Source organism: Thamnophis sirtalis, unplaced genomic scaffold (genome assembly GCF_051295495.1).
Source record: "Thamnophis sirtalis isolate CommonGarterSnake01/CBP01778 unplaced genomic scaffold, rThaSir2_p1.2 scaffold_10, whole genome shotgun sequence".
Taxonomy (NCBI): Eukaryota; Metazoa; Chordata; class Lepidosauria; order Squamata; family Natricidae; genus Thamnophis; species Thamnophis sirtalis.
Genome location: NW_028261390.1, coordinates 37,076,774 through 37,094,659, shown reverse-complemented (window position 1 = coordinate 37,094,659; position 17,886 = coordinate 37,076,774). Strand labels below are relative to the sequence as shown.

At 41.3% G+C, this 17,886-nt stretch overlaps 1 protein-coding gene across 6 annotated transcripts in view; it reads right to left on the bottom strand.

The window, feature by feature from the left end:
• The window catches only part of SCLT1 (sodium channel and clathrin linker 1), a 45,673-nt gene that overhangs the window by 26,340 nt on the left and 1,447 nt on the right, over positions 1–17,886 (bottom strand). For 5 of the 6 annotated variants that reach the window (XM_014052100.2, XM_014052097.2, XM_087724381.1 and 2 more), the window contains exons 3-14: positions 17,092–17,144; positions 16,443–16,515; positions 16,058–16,113; positions 8,695–8,830; positions 8,104–8,226; positions 4,623–4,693; positions 4,092–4,182; positions 3,894–3,985; positions 2,927–3,104; positions 2,666–2,764; positions 965–1,036; positions 71–145 (exon numbers count right to left, since the gene is read on the bottom strand). In XM_014052100.2, coding sequence (XP_013907575.2) covers positions 71–145; positions 965–1,036; positions 2,666–2,764; positions 2,927–3,104; positions 3,894–3,985; positions 4,092–4,182; positions 4,623–4,693; positions 8,104–8,226; positions 8,695–8,830; positions 16,058–16,113; positions 16,443–16,515; positions 17,092–17,144 — 1,119 coding nt within the window. Of the gene's footprint in view, positions 1–70; positions 146–964; positions 1,037–2,665; positions 2,765–2,926; positions 3,105–3,893; positions 3,986–4,091; positions 4,183–4,622; positions 4,694–8,103; positions 8,227–8,694; positions 8,831–9,102; positions 9,370–16,057; positions 16,114–16,442; positions 16,516–17,091; positions 17,145–17,886 lie in introns of those variants that run through there. The other variant, XM_087724382.1, reaches the window with a different exon arrangement.

The window sequence follows — 17,886 nt, the reverse complement described above, 5'->3', positions numbered from 1 at the left end:
TATTTACTTATTAGCATGTACATTACAGCATTAATGCATGAAAAGTGGTGGTGGGGAGAAGAGATTTTACCTTCTCTAGTTCTTCTTCAACTGCTTGCTTTTCTCTAATAGCTCGCTCTAGTTGGCTTTGTTTTTCTCCACATTCCTATAAAGCAATAACAGAATACATATTTTGTGGAAATCAGTAAGTGACATTGTAAGTAGCAAACAAAATTGGGATAAATAATGAAGCCTGTCCTTAAGTATGAATATGTATTTAATTTATGATCTATGAAATTGCCAAAAATTCCATTCACTGTAACTTTTCTTTACTTTCAGTTACCTTTAACCCGTTTCTAGATTGAGAAAGATCTGCACTGAAGTAATACAGGATTAAGTTAGGTGACTTTGTAATTTTTCAAATTATATTTCAGAGTAATTTACTTCAAATCACATTCAGCAAGAGGAATTTAGACCTCTTCCATATCTCCAATATCAATTCCTAAAGATAAAGTCTAGAACCATCATGTATCTCTATTTCTCTTTTAAAAAATGAATAAGATATGTTAAATATGCTACTTGAACAAAACATTTGTAACCCGTATATTGTTTTACAAATTACCAAAGCTTAATACTGTGTTTATTTTATCCAGAAGTTTTAACAAGTAAGGTATATTATCTGTTTTGTATTTTCTGTTCCAATTAGTAGCATCCCACATGAAAAAGTATTTTTATCATTACATTTAAAGAAATTGTGAATTCTTAGAAATGGAAAATTTTTGCCTGGACAAACTAAAGTAGTGAAACTGGTTGTTGCTTTGTACCGCGCCAAATTTTAAAATGCTTATTTTTCCTAAGTGAAAGTCAACATAGGAGGAAAAGACAAGAATGTAAACTTCTATTTATTTGTTAAATTTATTTGCTGCCTATCTTGCCTCAGGGCTACTTTAGGCAGTAAGCAACTTAGGCGAAATGTACAACTTACCATCTGAAGTGCAGTAAGTTCTTCTGTTACACGTGAAATCTGAATATTGTATCGTTTCCTCTCGTTTTCTACCTATTTTTTTTTAAAAAAAGGTGGTATTATTCTGTGTCCATAGTATGTTTCCTTACTTGATTATATAACATTTTTAGGAATACAATAGGCTGCATTATGCTAAACAGAAATATACTAATTATCAGTAGAGCTTTCTATATAACTTCCAGAATTAAGTAATGTCAAAATATAGGTGTCCATAACTGGAAGGGCACAAGCATCCCCCACCTCCTCTTCCAAACAGCTCCTCCAACCCTCTGAGCCTGCTACTCAGGGCAATTGAAAATCTGATGAAAATCTAGGGGCATCTTAGTATTTAAGACATATGTCAGGTTTCCGAAAGATGCTCTAATTAATTCATGAGTATCAAGCCAAGTTTCAAAAGAAATCCAGTCATTTATTGGGAACACCATTTTGGCAATACCCCATTGTTCTGACCCCCACCTTGTCCGTTCAGAAACGAAAGCCAAACAGAACGTTCAAAGGAATGGTTTTTTTAATCAATCCCGGCTCTTGCTGGCTGCGAGCCCAAAATAAACACGGATATGCACGCTGGCAGTAAGCCTCACAAACCTAGACAATGCAAACAGGCTTCCCACTTCTCCAAGTTGGTTCAAATCTCACAAACCTAGGCAATGCAAACAGGCTTCCCACTTCTCCAAGTTGGTTTAAGTCTCACAAACCTAGGCAATGCAAACAGGCTTCCCACTTCTCAAAGTTGGTTTAAGTCTCTTCATGAACGTGAACATTGACTTCTGCAACCAGGGTATGGCACCAGCAGTCTCTTTATACTCAGGGAGGATCCCAATGAGCAACAGCTGCTCGCAATCATCTCCTGTATTTCCTCCTTTGTCCTTTACGCTGAGTAGACCTAAGCCTGCTTGCCTCTTGATACTACTCCCGAATACTTTCAGGAACATTCCCTTTGATCCAATGCTCTGCCGCCACCTGGTGGCCAACCAGTCTCTTGCCCTGCTCGGAGTCAACACCCTGTCCAGGGTCCTCCACCTCCTCCAAGGCCAACTCATAAGGCCCCTCGCTGTCGGAGTCTGGCGGCAGCTCTAACGGCTCCTGCCGGGCCACAACACCCCATTGCAATCAGATATGACCTCATTTTAATTATGGCTAAACTTTGTCTGTTTCTTCCCTTCCCTCAGTCTGTGTCATAAATCACATTCTCCAACGAGGTGCACATCTCACAAGCCTGCTGTAGTAATTTGAGATCCGACTCTAGCCGAAGGTATGGATGGAATGCGTGCCCCCCCTTTCCTCACCATGGCAACTTTATGAGTCAACAACATAGTAACTTACAGTGAGTTGGGATTTTTAGCAACCACACTTCTACCCTGCCTAAGTCTGCAAGTCTCTTAGGGGGGTTGAAGGAGAATCAGTCCAACAGTTCTGGTTCTGCCAGCTGAATTACACGAACTGTAACATCCATAGTTTATTGGGAGAAATAATTTTTTCTCCAATAACAAAGGTCCACTCACAAAATTACCTAAATTATCTACAGGCAAAAAATTCCATACTTCAATTGAAATAACTTTCAAATATTTAGCTTTTAGAGTAACAGTATCAATATTATTAATGTAATTTACAAGAACAAAATGTGTAAGAAAATATGAAAATGTTTTAAGCATGACTGTTTACTTGTTTCCTAGTTCTTAAAGCAGCATCTTGAAGCAGCTGAGAAATGGCTTGTTTCATAGTTTCAATTTCCTCTTCTTTTTGTTTCTCTGATAGCATTGCCTAGAATTGGAAAGAATGGTCAAATTCTAGTAAAAACTTCCTACTGAAGGTAGGTCAAGCCATAACCCTAAAAATACAGCTATTTGTGTTTAATAGAAAACAGATTAACGTAAGTTCAACAAAGCACAGTTGTACCATAAACATATACAATAAATTAATCACCTGACTCTTCTGGAGATTAGCTTCTTCTATGAGTTGCATGCTGTCTCGGACTTTTGCTACAGCATCATACTTCTCTTCTTCTATATTCACACATTTTGTTTGCAGCTCTTGAATTTTTTTTTCAAGATTTGTTCTTTCTGATCTTAGCTGTTTAGAATCTTTTGTAGCTACACAAAGTCTGCATAATGGAACGGGGACCAAACGAGTGTTAAATTTAGGTTAAGATTAAGTTTAGGTACGACTGCAACTAAAATAATTGTCCTTCTATCTTTCAAGACCTGATAAGATTAAATTAAATCTCTTCTCTAATATGATGAAATCAAATATTCTTGGGGCAGCACCCTTTTGCACATCTTTCAAGTAGTTTTCACCATTATTGTGAAATGGTGAAGTTTCAGATATCTAGAAATAGGAAAACTTTTGACAAACGTAGATTCCTCATCATTCCATCAGCTTGCACAACTGTTGTCTCAAGTCCAATTTGGATTGTCTGCATATTAAAAATATAAACATCTCTAAATATGAAACACACTGACTACACGAACATGGTGTTTTTACATTACCATTCCATGTTCAATCTCAAGAAAAAATAATAACCTTTAATTTTTATCATTTTATTGTTCTCCAGATAAACCTTGTAATATTTATTGCTTTGTAAATGTTTCTAAATTAGAAAAGTGTTTCTTAAATTTCGAGGTTACTTTTTTCAAGAAGAGTCTGAAATCTAGGCTAAACCTTAAACATATTTTGACTGGATAAAAAAACCAAGGCAGATCTCAAACTCCAACCAATTTTGCAGCCATTTTTAGCCAATATTAGACAATGTTTATTCTTGAGGGCCACACAAATAATAATCAACTAAAATTCATTTGATGAAAGAAATTATACTGATTGTATATGTGCTGTACAAGTATGTTCTGAAATAGGATTATAGTGTTAAAGTGGAAACTGTTATTTAATAATCTACCTTGTCTCCAACTGTTTTATGCTTGACTGCAATTCCTTTAAGTGTTTATCTGACGCCTCCTCTTTTTCATGAGCAGTCAGGACCTCTTCTTCCTAAATACCAGAAAAGTCAGAGCTTTTTTAAAACAACTTTATGTCCAGCAGAAACAAAGTCCCACAATATAAACTATTTTGAAAATTGAGAAAGGATCTGTTCAACCTTTCTGTTTACTTGGCTGCGAAGATCCTCAATGAGTCCCATCATTTCATCAGCTTTTGCAGCTGTGGTTCTCAAGTCCAATTTGGATTGTCTGCATATTAAAAAGATAAATTTCTCTACACTGACTATACAAATATCGTGTTTTTACATTACCATTTCATGTTCAATCTCAAGAAAAAAAACCACCTACAGATGAAATTACGCTCTTGCTCAATGAATTATTGCCTCTGTTAACATATTTGACAGCATTTACAGTTCATTTCTCAAAAAATACACACACTATACACACTATATGGAGTAACAGCACACATTTATTACAGTGGAAAGGCTGTCTTCATTATCTCCTAAAGTTCTAACAGAGGTCAGCATTTGCTCACAATATTACATCTCCACAGATAGCTATAAACTTCCACCTGATGATGATATGCAATAAGCCATAAAATACTTTTGAAAAGCCTCATTGTACACGTCAGACTATTACCTGTGTGCTTTGTTTTTTTAAAAAGTGATTTAAGATTTAGAAATCTATACCTTTGTTGCTTGCGCAGCTGTTCCAGCTCTACATTTTGTTCCGTTACCGTTTTGAGAAACACATGATTAATCTGTAAACAAAATTATTTTAAAATATATTGTACCGCTGTTAAAAAACAAACAAACATGAGAGCCAGTAGGCTAATATGGGGAAGGTGCTGGGCTATGAATGCAGAGACCCAGGGTCTAGAATACCCTCAAGCAACTAAAGCTCATAAAGAGAGATTGTCTACCAAAATTGCTTGCTTCCCTCCTTCCTCTGCAGGGCAGAGCTATTTCAAAAGAATAAGCAGTTAACTCTTCTACACATTGAGAGCAATGCAGTCATACCAGCAGCAGGAAAGGGTCAGGCAAAGGAGAAATTGCCTACAGAACAGAAATCATTTGCATTTTTCCCCTCTGTCCTTGCAGAACAAAATGATTGGAGAGTAAGAGAGGGATGAGGTGCAATCACATTGCTTTTGATTTGTACAAGACAATAAGCAAATACTTGAACGTCGCAAAGGGCAGGAGAATAGTTAGGAGGGACTCCAAAATTTGATATGAAACTGACTACTGTTATCCCAATGCAAAATACGTGGTCATGTAATTTCACATTAGTCAGTCATTAGCCAGTCCCAATTAAAGTTGTTAAGCAAGACTATCTATATTTTGCTTAGCAGCAACACAAAACCTGTCTGTTTCAACTAACCATGATTATAATAAAATTCATAATTATGTGCTACTGACTTCATTTCATTGAGACTTTTAAAATTGTCAATACATACCGTATTTTCACCCATATAACCCGCCCACGCAAATAACCCGCCCACGCAAATAACCCGCGGGTTTTCCGGATCGTGTAAAATATTTTCCGTATACCCCGCCCACACATATAACCCGCGACGAGTAAGAGAGAAGGGAAACAGCTGAGATGGGGGGGGGGGAAGAAACGGAGAAACAAGCCTGCGCAAGCTGGGGAAGAGGAAAGGAACGGAGGAGAAGGAAACAGCTGAGATCGGGGTGGGGGAAGAAACGGAGAAACAAGCCTGCGCAAGCTGGGGAAGAGGAAAGGAACGGAGGAGAAGGAAACAGCTGAGATCGGGGTGGGGGAAGAAACGGAGAAACAAGCCTGCGCAAGCTGGGGAAGAGGAAAGGAACGGAGGAGAAGGAAACAGCTGAGATCGGGGTGGGGGAAGAAACGGAGAAACAAGCCTGCGCAAGCTGGGGAAGAGGAAAGGAACGGAGGAGAAGGAAACAGCTGAGATCGGGGTGGGGGAAGAAACGGAGAAACAAGCCTGCGCAAGCTGGGGAAGAGGAAAGGAACGGAGGAGAAGGAAACAGCTGAGATCGGGGTGGGGGAAGAAACGGAGAAAGAAGCCTGTGCAAGCCTCCGATCGTGTAAAATATCTTCCGTATACCCCGCCCACGCATATAACCCGCAGGGGGGCGCTGTGCATGTAAAAACCGCATATAACCCGCGGGTTATATGGGTGAAAATACGGTAGTTTTTGTTCTAAATTCAGTGGCAATTCAAGGTTCTTTTGTTTTAGGTGCACCAGCATTAGCCATTGCTTTCAGTCACCTACATTTAAAAAAATCAAATCCTTTCTTGCTTTGTTGGTATCTGTTTGAATTTTGTTTCATTATTTTCTTTCATTCTCTATTGTTTTTGCTTAAAAAAATAGCTTCTCATTTCAACTTCATTTGCTCCCAAAAGTCATGTATTTAAAAGCCGAAACAAATAGAGGAAGAAAGAAAATATTTTAAACTAATACTGAATAGTCAAAGAAATAGGCAATAAAACTTAGTAATCATGGATTCTGCAGACAAACCTTTTCCTAAGTAGCAATTAAACTAGAACAGATTAAAAATACAATATAAGCCACTATGTAACTTATAAACATGTAAATAAAAAACTTAAGACATAGCTTTATGAAAAGTGATATCTGTTTAGAAAATGTATTTTCTTTTATATTTTTCTACTGTTATGACTAGTCCAAAATAATGTTATTAGAATTTCAGTATTTCACTTACTGACTCCGTTTTTTCATTAGTTAAATGCAATTGTTTTGTTAGCTGTTGAAAGATTGTCAATTGATCCGAGAAAGAAGATAATAGAGCATTGGAATTACAATCCAGAGGATTTATCAACATAAAAATAAATGCTAAAACCTAATATATTAAATATTTACCATATTTTTAGGACTATAAGATGCAAGATTTCGAAGAGGTAAATAAGGAAAAAAAGTTTTTGTCCTCCCTGGCCGCCAGGAGCACTCTGCAGGCTTCAGCAGGGCTGGGGGAGGGAGGAAATGTCCCAGTTTTTGTGAAAAATGGGCAATTTTTCGCAAAAATGGGGACATTTTTCCTCTCCCCCAGCCCATTTTTGCAAAAATGGGATGCGGGGGCAGGGCTTCGGGAAGCCAAAAATGGCTGTATTCGGTGTTTAAAACGCACCAACATTTCCACACTCTTCGGGGGGTGGGAGGTGTGTCTTATACTCCGAAAAATACGGTAGGTATTAAATACTTAATTTAAGTAATAAAGTATAACATTATTAGTGGCTGTTGTCCAGATTTGACAGTCATCCAATTTATTTTTGAAAAAAATCATATAACAGCATAAAGCAGGAATGTCTAAAGTATTCATTTTTCTAATATTTTAGAAAATTCGTGTTTGTGTGCACATCTACATGTCTGAGACTTGACAGAAATAAATACCGAAATACTGTGGATAAAGCACAATATATTTCTGCAACAAGATTCAAAAGTTTTCAAATGAATGAAGCACACTTATTGAATAAAATATACTTCTAAATTGAATAAATTACTCACAGATAATCCTATAACAAATATTTTAAAATCCACAAGACTTCAAAATTAAGTAAGCAATTTTCTTTTCCTAAACATACATCCAGGTTTCAAACCTTTGGAAATCATTGGAGAGTCATTCCAAGGGAGCTATCATAAACTGAAAGATCATTTTTACACACAAACACAAACCATTAGACTTTTCAAATGCATCTTTTGAGCATTATATTCCTTTCTTAAAGAGCAAATAGCACAGTGGTTAGAATGCAGTACTGCAGACTATTTCTGCTTACAGCTGGCTTCCAGGAGTTCACTTCTTACTGGCTCAAGGTTGAGGACCCAGATTGTTGGGAGCAATATGCTGACTCTATAAACTGCTTAGAAAGGGCTGTAAAGCACTGTGATGCAGTACATAAGTGCTATTGCTAAAAACAAAATGAAAAACACACCCCTCCCTCTGCCACTTCACAAATAGTCTGAAAAGTTCAACTCTGTTCTCTGGTATTACATCTCTTTCTCCTCTCCCCCGCCCCCTCTATTTTGTACACCACTTATCTAAGTGGTCCACTCCATTATTTGCCCAAAGACCATTAAAAAACTCTTTTATGAAAAAGCTGGTTATCTTGAACTAATGGGGAAAAGTTCTATTTATCTTAATTTATTTTAATGCACATGTATCAGTATGTTACGTTTTGCTTCTGCCTTTCCACAATATGAATTTGTGCTTCTGTCATGTGTTCCTGGTATATCTGTTGAAGTCGCTCCAATTCCCGTGAAACCATCTGCCAAAGTTCTAGGACATGTTCTTTTTCCTTAAAATTGAAAGATTGAAAAAAGAATGTTAGAATTTTTCTTTCCAATTGTTTTTGAGTATCAAATTTCTGAAAATAATTATTACTTCATATCTATTATAAAATACAATTTTAACATCATTTTATGATGATAAATATTTGTTCCCTATATAATTAATTTATATTATAAATAAAAGCACAATTACCTGAAATTATGAGCATGTTTGTGCCTATTGATGAGAAAATAGCCTGCAAAAATTAGTGTGTTCTTCCTTTCTTGTCATTTAGATATTCAAAATTTCTATTTAATATCAGTTTATATCTATGTCTTGACATTAAAAATAAACATTAATATTAAAATCATGAACTACAATTCTCAGCTATAACAAAAATGTTTCATAAATGAGTGTGCCTAAATTGAAAGGCAATTTAGGACTATTGGAACCTAGACGTAAAAGTCAACCAAAGCAAATATTTCAATTTTCTTACTTTATTTGCTAGTTGCAACTGTTCTTGAAGGTTTCTTACTAAGTTTTCATCCATAAATGTAGCATCCCTTGAAACAGAACCAGATGGCAGAGCTTCCAACTGCTTTTCAATTGCTTCTTTTAACTCCTCATGCAATCTGTGTTACCATACAATAAGAGGTGGATCGGTTGTAAAACAGCAACAAAATTATATTTTTATAAAGAATGGTTCTTCTATCAGACAGTTAACATTGTAACGCCAGAAAAAATATTTTAATTATTCATAAAATAATAATCACATTATTTCCATCAACCCCCAGTCCCAGTGTATCTGTATTTATTTTACGGTAAGGGTTAGACAAAATACACTATCATTTCAATCAGTTTCTTGCTATATGACACAAACAATACAGAAAGACCGTTGGCTTACCTGCGAGGAGAGTCCAAGCGTGGGTTAACACAGCCTATCTGCCCTTGGACTGTGATGTTTTTTCTTGACCACGCTTCCCTTTGCCTCTCCATGTTCAGTTTAAAAACGAAAGGACAACAGTCAGGTAAATGTCCACAGTCAATAATACAGACACAGAATGTCAGAAAAATACCCCGGGTGGGTTTGGACTCTCCTTGCAGTGCCCCGAGAACGACCGTTCAGGTAAGCCAATGGTCTTTCTCCAGTGCACTGCTTGGAGAGTCCAAGCGCGGGACATGCCCAAGCTATTGAGTCCCAGGGTGGGGAAGAACCGGATCCTCTGGAATTTCAGCTACTCTTTGTAATATTCTTCTTCCGAAGGAGGCTTCGGCTGAGGCAAAGGTGTCAATTTTATAGTTTTTAATGAAGGTGGTGGGGGAAGCTCATTTGACTGCCCTGCAAATGTCCAGAATAGATGCTTGGGTTGCCCAGGCTGCTGAAGCTGCCGCGCTTCTAGTAGAATGTGCGGTGACGGCACGGAGCCATCTTGCCCTAATGCTCATATGCTAGCTTAATGCAAGCGCGAAGCCAACGACCCACAGTGTGCGATGAGACCTTGCGGCCGAGGGACCCATGAAGGAGATGAAAAATGCCTCCGAACGATGAAATTCCTTAGTTCTCTTTACATAAATACGGATGGCATGCCTCACGTCCAACTTATGCCATTCACACTCCCTGGGATGAGAAGGCTTAGGGCAAAAGTTAGGCTTGTGACATATGGAACTGAGAGTTAATTTTTGGGGTAAATGAGGGGTCGAGTCTCAGTATAACCCTGTCGGGATGGACCACGCACAAGTCCTCCCTGACAGAAAGAGCCGCCATTTCGGATACCCTGCGTGCAGAAGTGATAGCCACAAGAAAGGCAGTTTTGATAGTTAGGTAGCGTAGACTAGCTGTGCGTAGAGGTTCAAATGGAGGACCCGTCAGAGCCTTTAATACAAATGGGAGGTCCCAGGAAGGATACCAGTGGACCATCGGAGGACTGATGTTTGCTGCGCCCTTGAGAAAACTCTTAATCTGAGGGTGTTGACTCAGAGAACGAGAGGATCCCCTGGCTAGGATGGTAGACAGCGCTGCAACCTGACGTCTAAGTGTACTGGTTCCAGGCCTTTATCTCGACCCTCCTGCAGAAAGTCCAGGGTCTGAGGTATCAAGGCTGAGTCCACAATGCCTCTAGCCTTGCATCATGCTGAGAAGGCAGCCCAGGTGGCATCGTAGATTCTGGTAGTGGAGGGCCTCCTGGACACTTATATCGTTCGTATGACCTTGTCAGAGATGTTCTGTTTCCTCAGGAGTTCCCCCTCAAGTGCCAGACGCCTAGTTGCAGTCACTGGGGGTCTGGATGACTGATGGCCCCTTGGCTGAGGGAGACTTGGTCCTGAGGAATGTGCCACTGAACAGAAAGACTGACAAGGTCTGCGTATCAGGGTCTCTTGGGCCAGAATGGTGCCACCAGAAGAATTTCTGCCCTTTCGGTCAGAAGCTTGTCCACTACTTGAGGAATGAGGGGCAGAGGAGGGAATACGTATAAGAGTTCCTGGGGCCACTCAGACCTCAGTGCGTTCGTCCCTTCCGCCAACGGCTGAAGAATTGTGGCAGTTGTGTGTTGGAATGTGTGGCAAAGAGGTCTACTTGTGGTTTGCCGAATCTCCTCACAATCTGTTGGAACAGGTCCGGGTGTAGGCGCCACTCCGAGTGGTCGATGCGCTGTCGGCTCAGCCAGTCTGCCTCCTGGTTGCTGGTTCCGGAGATATGATTTGCACTGAGAGAAGCCAGATGTCCGCCCACCTGCCCAGAGCCTCTGCCTCGAGCATGAGACCCTTTGAATGGGTGCCTCTCTGCCTGTTTATATGGGCTTTTGTTGCCACATTGTCTGTTATTAACAGTACATGAGTCCCTTTTATCAGCCCTGCAAATGGTTGAAGCGCGGGTCGGGCTGCCCTCAGCTCTAGCCAGTTGATGCTTTGGGCAGCCTCCCTCTGAGACCACTGGCCCTGGGCAAGTTGACCTTGACAGTGGGCACCGCACCCCAGAAGGCTGGCGTCTGTGGTCACAACGACCCTTTCTAGCTCCTTGAATAGGCAGCCCCTTGAAGAAGGCGGGGCTTAGCAGTGAGAAGACGGATTTTCAGGCTATTCCTGAAATTCCTCTATTCCAAAGGAATTGGACGGTTCATTTTTGAACCCAAGCTGTCCCGGAGAGACAGTGAAAGGTTGGAGGAGATCCAGTGACCCCAGAGACGTTCGCAAAGTCTCTGGGGGCTTGGAATTTAAACTCCTTTGCCAGTGACTTCTGGATTAGCCGTAAGCTAACCGAAACTGCAAGTTGCCCCTAAGAATGGCGTGAGTGTTTCCAGCTGGTAAAGTGATTTCATTACTCAGAGAGATACGGTCCGCATAAAAATTTAAGCTAATTGAAACCAAAGAAAAGAAGAATCTAGTGGCGATTTGGATTTCTTTATGGGTTTATGGACGGTGGTTACCCTATTTTTTAAATGTTTTAAATGCTACTTACATGGACAAAGGAAAGATTACTCTAACATCTCCTCTGACTCTCTGTAAGTGGGCTGTAAACCAATTTACTATAATTTGGCTCCCTACAACTTGACACTTTTATTGCTTGGCTGGGTTGGTCTAAGATCAGATAAGATTATACAGCTCCCAGCTTGTTTTTACTTGCAAATACCTTAAAGCTTCTAAAGGGAAAATACTAACTGTGTACAAAGATGGCGTCTGTTCAAGTTTCAAATAATTCATTTCAAATGATTTTTTCCGCACTACAAAAGCTATCTGATACGTACGACAGATTTGAAAGGAAGCTGGATTACTTGCTGTTTTTAACATCAAAATATGAAGAAAAAAGTGAGAATGTTGAATGTTTGAATGTTCCTGAAATACAAACGAAGGATGTCAGAGATGAAGATTTTCAATTTGCTGACATTCCGGGCATCTGGTTTACCTCTGAGGGAGAAAAAGATGGAATGTTTGAAGGGGGGGCAGCCACACAGAAGATTTACTTCGAAAGACAGAGCTTAGGAGGAATGAGAAGCATTAAAGAATTTATACTTTATGAAATATCATTTGCAAAACTTTTGATACCACCACTGAGAATTAAAGACAAGCTGAAAAGGGGAATAAGTGGAGGACGGCAACATTATATGAGAGGCACCTTAAGCAAAAAGGTGCAAAGATCTTCTTGTTTGGACTTGCTCATAAAGACCTCCACCAGGCCAGGGATCGGGTCACCCTCCGCAGGAGGCATACTCGCCTGTGGGAGTTGCTGACTTTCGCTCTCTGCATTGGAAGGAGAAACCATTGCAGTTCCCTGGCATGCGGACGGGCCCAGGGAACCACCTTCAAGCAGGAGATCATGATCCCCAAGAGCTGGGACAGCTGGATGATGGGCACCGACCTGGACTGACAGCAGTGCTTTACTTTGCTCCTCAGGTTGGTCAGGCGGTCTGGGGACAGAAATACCTGGCAGGAGTTGGAATCGATGATTGCACCCAGATGTTGTATGCGGGTGGACAGCTGGAATTGGCTCTTCTCCATGTTGACAGAAAAGCCATGTTGTTGCAGCGTCTGCACAGTCAGTGTGACAAGGCGTAGAGCCTGCTCTGGTGTGACAGAATGAATAATTATATCATCCAAATAACATTCCAGACGGACAGGATGGCTGCGGAGATGGGCCGCTATCACCACCAGGATCTTGGTAAATGTTCTGGGCGCTGACGATAGCCCGAAGGGGAGTGCTTTGTACTGATAGTGCTTCCCTTCTGAACAAAACCTCAGGGCAGCATGGATGGGGACATGCAGGTAGGCCTCCTTTAGGTCTATTGAGGTCAATAGGTCCTCCTCCCTCACACAGTCCAGGATGGAGTGGAGAGACTGCATCTTGAACCTCTTGTAAGCCAGATGATGATTTAGGCTTTTGAGGTCCAAGATGGCCCTCCCCCCCCCCCCAGCTCTTCGGGACCAGGAACAGGATGGAGTAGAAGCCCCTCCACTCCTGGTCCCTGGGAACTGGCTCTATGGCCTCTATCTGGAGAAGATGGAGAATCTCCGCTCGCATGTGGTCCCTCTTTTCTAGGTTCCTGGCGGTGGGGCAGTGGACGAACTTCCTGTGGGGAAAGGTCAGAAAGTCCAGGACAAGTCCCCTCCTGATGGTGTTGAGGACCCACCTGTCCGATGTTATCTCCTCCCACCTGTTGGTATACAGCTGCAGCTGACCCCCTATGGGAGGACCCCTGCGATTGTCACTTCCCCCTGCGAAAGGGGGGAGTTGTTGTTGTTGCTGCCCCGCAAAATGGCTTCCGAAAGGAAGACTGGGTTTGCCAGGCACAAGACCCGAATGACGGTCTATCCTGGTGTCTATCCCCCACCCCTTGCTGGAACAATCTCTGGTAGGAGGATGAAGAAGCTGGTTGACCTGAGTCCTGGTTTCGGAAAGGTTGCTTACGAAAGGAACCAGAGCCCTTACATTCCCCCCCTTTTAGTGTGGTCGGAAGGACTTTCTGTTTGTCTTTGGTTTCAATGACAAACTTGTCTAGGGCCTCCCCGAATAAATGACCTCCCTTGAAGGGAGCAAATGCCAGCTTCCTTTTGGCTTTCATCTCGGCTTGCCAGTGCCGGAGCTACAGGAGGCGGTGAGATGTGATATTGGAGGCGAGAGCCCTGGAGGCGAACTTTGCAGCATTTAGCGAGGCATCTGCAGAGTATTCTACTGCAGTGATAATTTTGGTCAGCTCATGGTGCCACCGCGATTTCCTGGGGGGGCGGTTTGGATCTGAGTTGTCAATTGATCCTAGAAAGAAGATAATAGAGCAAGGATGCTCTGTTAAAAAGAGGCAGAGGTGGACACCTTAATGGCCCAGGCAGATGCCAAATGAATTTTGTGGCACGCCTTTTCCGACCTCTTGTCCTCGGCCTTTAATCCCTCCAGAAGATCAGCTGATAGGTTAGGGTTAGATGTTAAAGACACTACTGGAGCATCCACTTCTGGGAACTTCAAAATGTCTTCCATTTTCCCCTCTACAGAATAAAGGGTCTTATCCCCCCCCACGGGGGTTGGTCAGTGTGCCGGGTTGGACCCACTGACACTGAACCACATCCATAAAGAGGTCAGGTACAGGAATAAACTCCTGTGCAGAAACCGCCTCTTTGAATAGCCCATGCTTGTAATCCTTAGAGGAGGTAGAAGCCTGGGTAGCATCAGGTTTGGGAATGGAGCCTAGCTCCATAGCCGTCATGGCCTTGTGCAGGATTGACTTAAATAAGGATGGCTTGAAAAGGCCAGTGAAGGCCGGCGTGTCTGGAGGGAGGTCTTCGTCCTCTGACAGGACAAAGCCTTCAGCTCCCTCCCCATCTGAGCTAGAAGAATCAGAGTTAGAAGAAGAAGCAGCAGGTGGAGAGGCCGGCTCCTTGGAGATGGAGGCCTTGGCCCGATGCTTCGTCTTGGGGGCCTTAGATTTCTGGGAATCTCTTTGCTTGATTCCTTCTGCAATCCCCTGGGATATGGCCAAGGAGATCACCTCCCTCATCTTAGCAGAAAGTGCAGGGCTCCTGCCCTTCCTCAGGCGATGTGCACTAGAGCGCCTGCGGTGTCCAGCTCTGCCTGAGCTGGAATCCCCCTCCTCGGGCAGGGTGCCCTGGAAGGAGTCTCGATCCTCCCTGATGGAGGAGCTAGGTAAATCGGGATAACCCCAGGGATCCCAGGTGAGGAATCCCTGGACCCATACTCCCCCCCCCCCAGAGATAGACTCCCTGCCCCTGGAGACTGATCCTCCTGAATAGAGGGGGAATGATCCCTGTGGTGAGAGGGTATCAGAAGTTCCGCCGCCTTGTGGGGCCGAGATACCTCCCTGGTTTCCACTGGAGCCTCTGCAGTCCCCTGGGGTGATCTGCCACTAGGGCCCTTGTGCCCTTTTCCCTTCTTTGCTAAGGGATCCAATTTACTACGCTTGCTGGAGGGCCCTGCTTGCTCCTCTGGGACCTCCCTGCATTCCTCAGCCATGTTCAGAGCACCAGATAGGGTCTGGAAGGCCAGCACTATCGGAACGGGCACCTGCGCTGGCCAGCCGGCTCAAGACGCTCTTGCAGACTCTTCAGAAGAGAAGGGCTGCCTGCTGGATGGAATCCTTCCTCCCACCGCCTTCGGAGCCCCAAAACTTAGCCGTGGAGGCAAGGCTAGCCGGCGCCCCGGACTAGCCACACACTCCCTGGCGGCTTTCTGCTGCTGAGAAGATAAAATTCTGCTTCTCCCTGGATCGTTGCTGTAGTCTTCGTACTCCCAGAGCTCCAAAGCCTCCGCTATCAACGACCTCACTTCGGGCGATTCAAAATTGCAGCCGGTGTGCACGCAGCCTCCTCCCACCAATTTCGCACTTGCCTCAGGGAAAAGCGTGCAAAGCGGCTAATGGTCGCCGCTGTTGCCAGACAGATCAGAAACCGCCGCAGCTAGCGGCAAAAACGCCCACGAAACTTCAGTAGAATGGCGGTCGGGGATGGGAGCCGGTAACGAATGCCTGGGCGAGCCTCACACCATCCCCACCGCTTGCCAGCAGCCGCTGGACAAGCGGCTCGCATGCCCTGGGCCGCTTGCGACCAGCGGGTGACAGGGCTGGCCCGGGCGACTTCTCAGCTATCTATCAAACCTGCACAATACACGAAGTCGATAAACACGAAGAAAGATGGTCAAAAGGAATTGGGAAAACCCCAGCCTATCTGTTCTTGAACTGGAGCACTCCCAAAAGAGTCCCAACGGGCGGACTGAGTTTTTAAACTGAACATGGAGAGGCAAAAGGAGGCATGGTCAAGAAAAAACGTCACTCTGTCCAAGGGCAGATAGGCTGTGTTAACCCACGCTTGGACTCTCCGAGCAGTGCACTGGAAAATTAGTAAGATTTTTATGGTGTTACCTTTCATTTTCTTTGATGACTTGCTCAAGCTTTAGCCTCATTTCTTTCATCTGCATCTAAAAGCAAGAAAAACAGATAAAATATTTCATTTTGAAGATATGATAGAGCACATGCAATACATATTCAGTATGATACTTAGATGCTTGAATGTCGATTAAAATGTTGCCTTTTCTAGTTTATGAAACAAGATATCTCAAATTAGAAAGATAAACACATTTTTGAATTATTAACAGTGACAATATTATTTTATTAGCTATGATTCAGTGATTTTTTAAAAAATAAACATCTTACCAATAATATTTGAATTATAAACATTATGGCTGTTGTTTTTAATTACTTAGCAAGCTATATTAGTGGTAAAAATATAGTGATTTAAACTTAGTACCTGGCAGTATTTCAGTTGTTCATTCATTTCTCCAAGATGTTTATCATATTCAGCAACTATAGGAGATAATGAGCTAAAAGGGATGTAAAATAAAGTCCACATATTGAGTGATACAATGCAGTTTTAAAACGAAACATTAGAAAAAAATACTTAAGGACAAGCACAATAATTCCAAACACACATGTATATATGAAAACATTTTTCAAACAATTTGTATTTGTTTACTAATATGTTACATTTTTAGCCTGCTTTTCTTCCAGAAACTCAAAAGGCATACACAGTACTTCATACTCCATTTTTTGTTAGCAGTAACAATTCTGAGTGCCATCCAATGGATTTCCAAGGCTGAAGCCAAATTTGAATGATTACATCTGGATGCAGTTCACCAAATCTTACTTTTTTTCTTTTTGCTTAATCCACAAATCTAATTCCTCTATCCTGAGTATAGCATATTAGTTTAAATTATGTGTACACATAGTTTTACATACACACACACAAAACAAGATTAAAAGATAAAAAAGTCATAGATACTTCACTTGTTTATTTTTGAAGAGCATTTCCAGGCATCAATATATCTTATTTTGAATAAATAAGGTATTTTGAAATTACATTTTATACATTATTTATAATGCCAAATAAATAGCTTTACCTTTGGTCTATCATGATGTGCTCTGTTATACTGTCATCTTCAAAGCCATTATTCTGGAAAGAAATATTTTATTTTATTGAAGTTTATTGCTTGTCATAAAAATATTTAAAAACTTCTAAAATTTAACCCTATAGATCTTCATATTTAAATCAAAGTACTCCCAATGTATTCTCTTGTAAAACTTAGCTTTTCATATGTTATTCTGTTTTTACATTTATATATTATTTCAATTTTTTGATTATCGTCAGAAACTCAAAATAATGACTTTAATAGAATACAGAGAAACATTTGCCAATTGTATTACCTTATGATAAGCAAGAATGCAACTAATTATTTACTTAGTATTTCATTAAATGTTAAAGCTGAATGAAAGGCCATCAATTCCATTAAGGGCATTTCTATTGTTTTTCTTTCAGTGACAACCAGTATCTCATTTTGCTTTTATTTTATTTCATATCAGCTACTCTGTTTGATTACTGATAAACTAGCAACTAAATTTCATTTCTATTTTGTTTGAAGATGGATAAAAGAAAAGAAGAGGTGATAGCTGATAAAATTATAGGACTACTAGGTCTGGACTTGAAAATCCAGTTAATGACTAAAAGAAACCAAAAGATACAGAAAACTGTAACGCTAAAAGGATGCTGCTTACAGAAACATTTATAGGTGCATCAGGAGTAACAGAAGTGAAAAATAGTGAAAGACAATTATGTTAGACATATAAATGTTTATAACTAACAAAAGTACCATACTTTTCTTAAATTTGCATTTTAAAAAAATATCCTGAGATTTTGG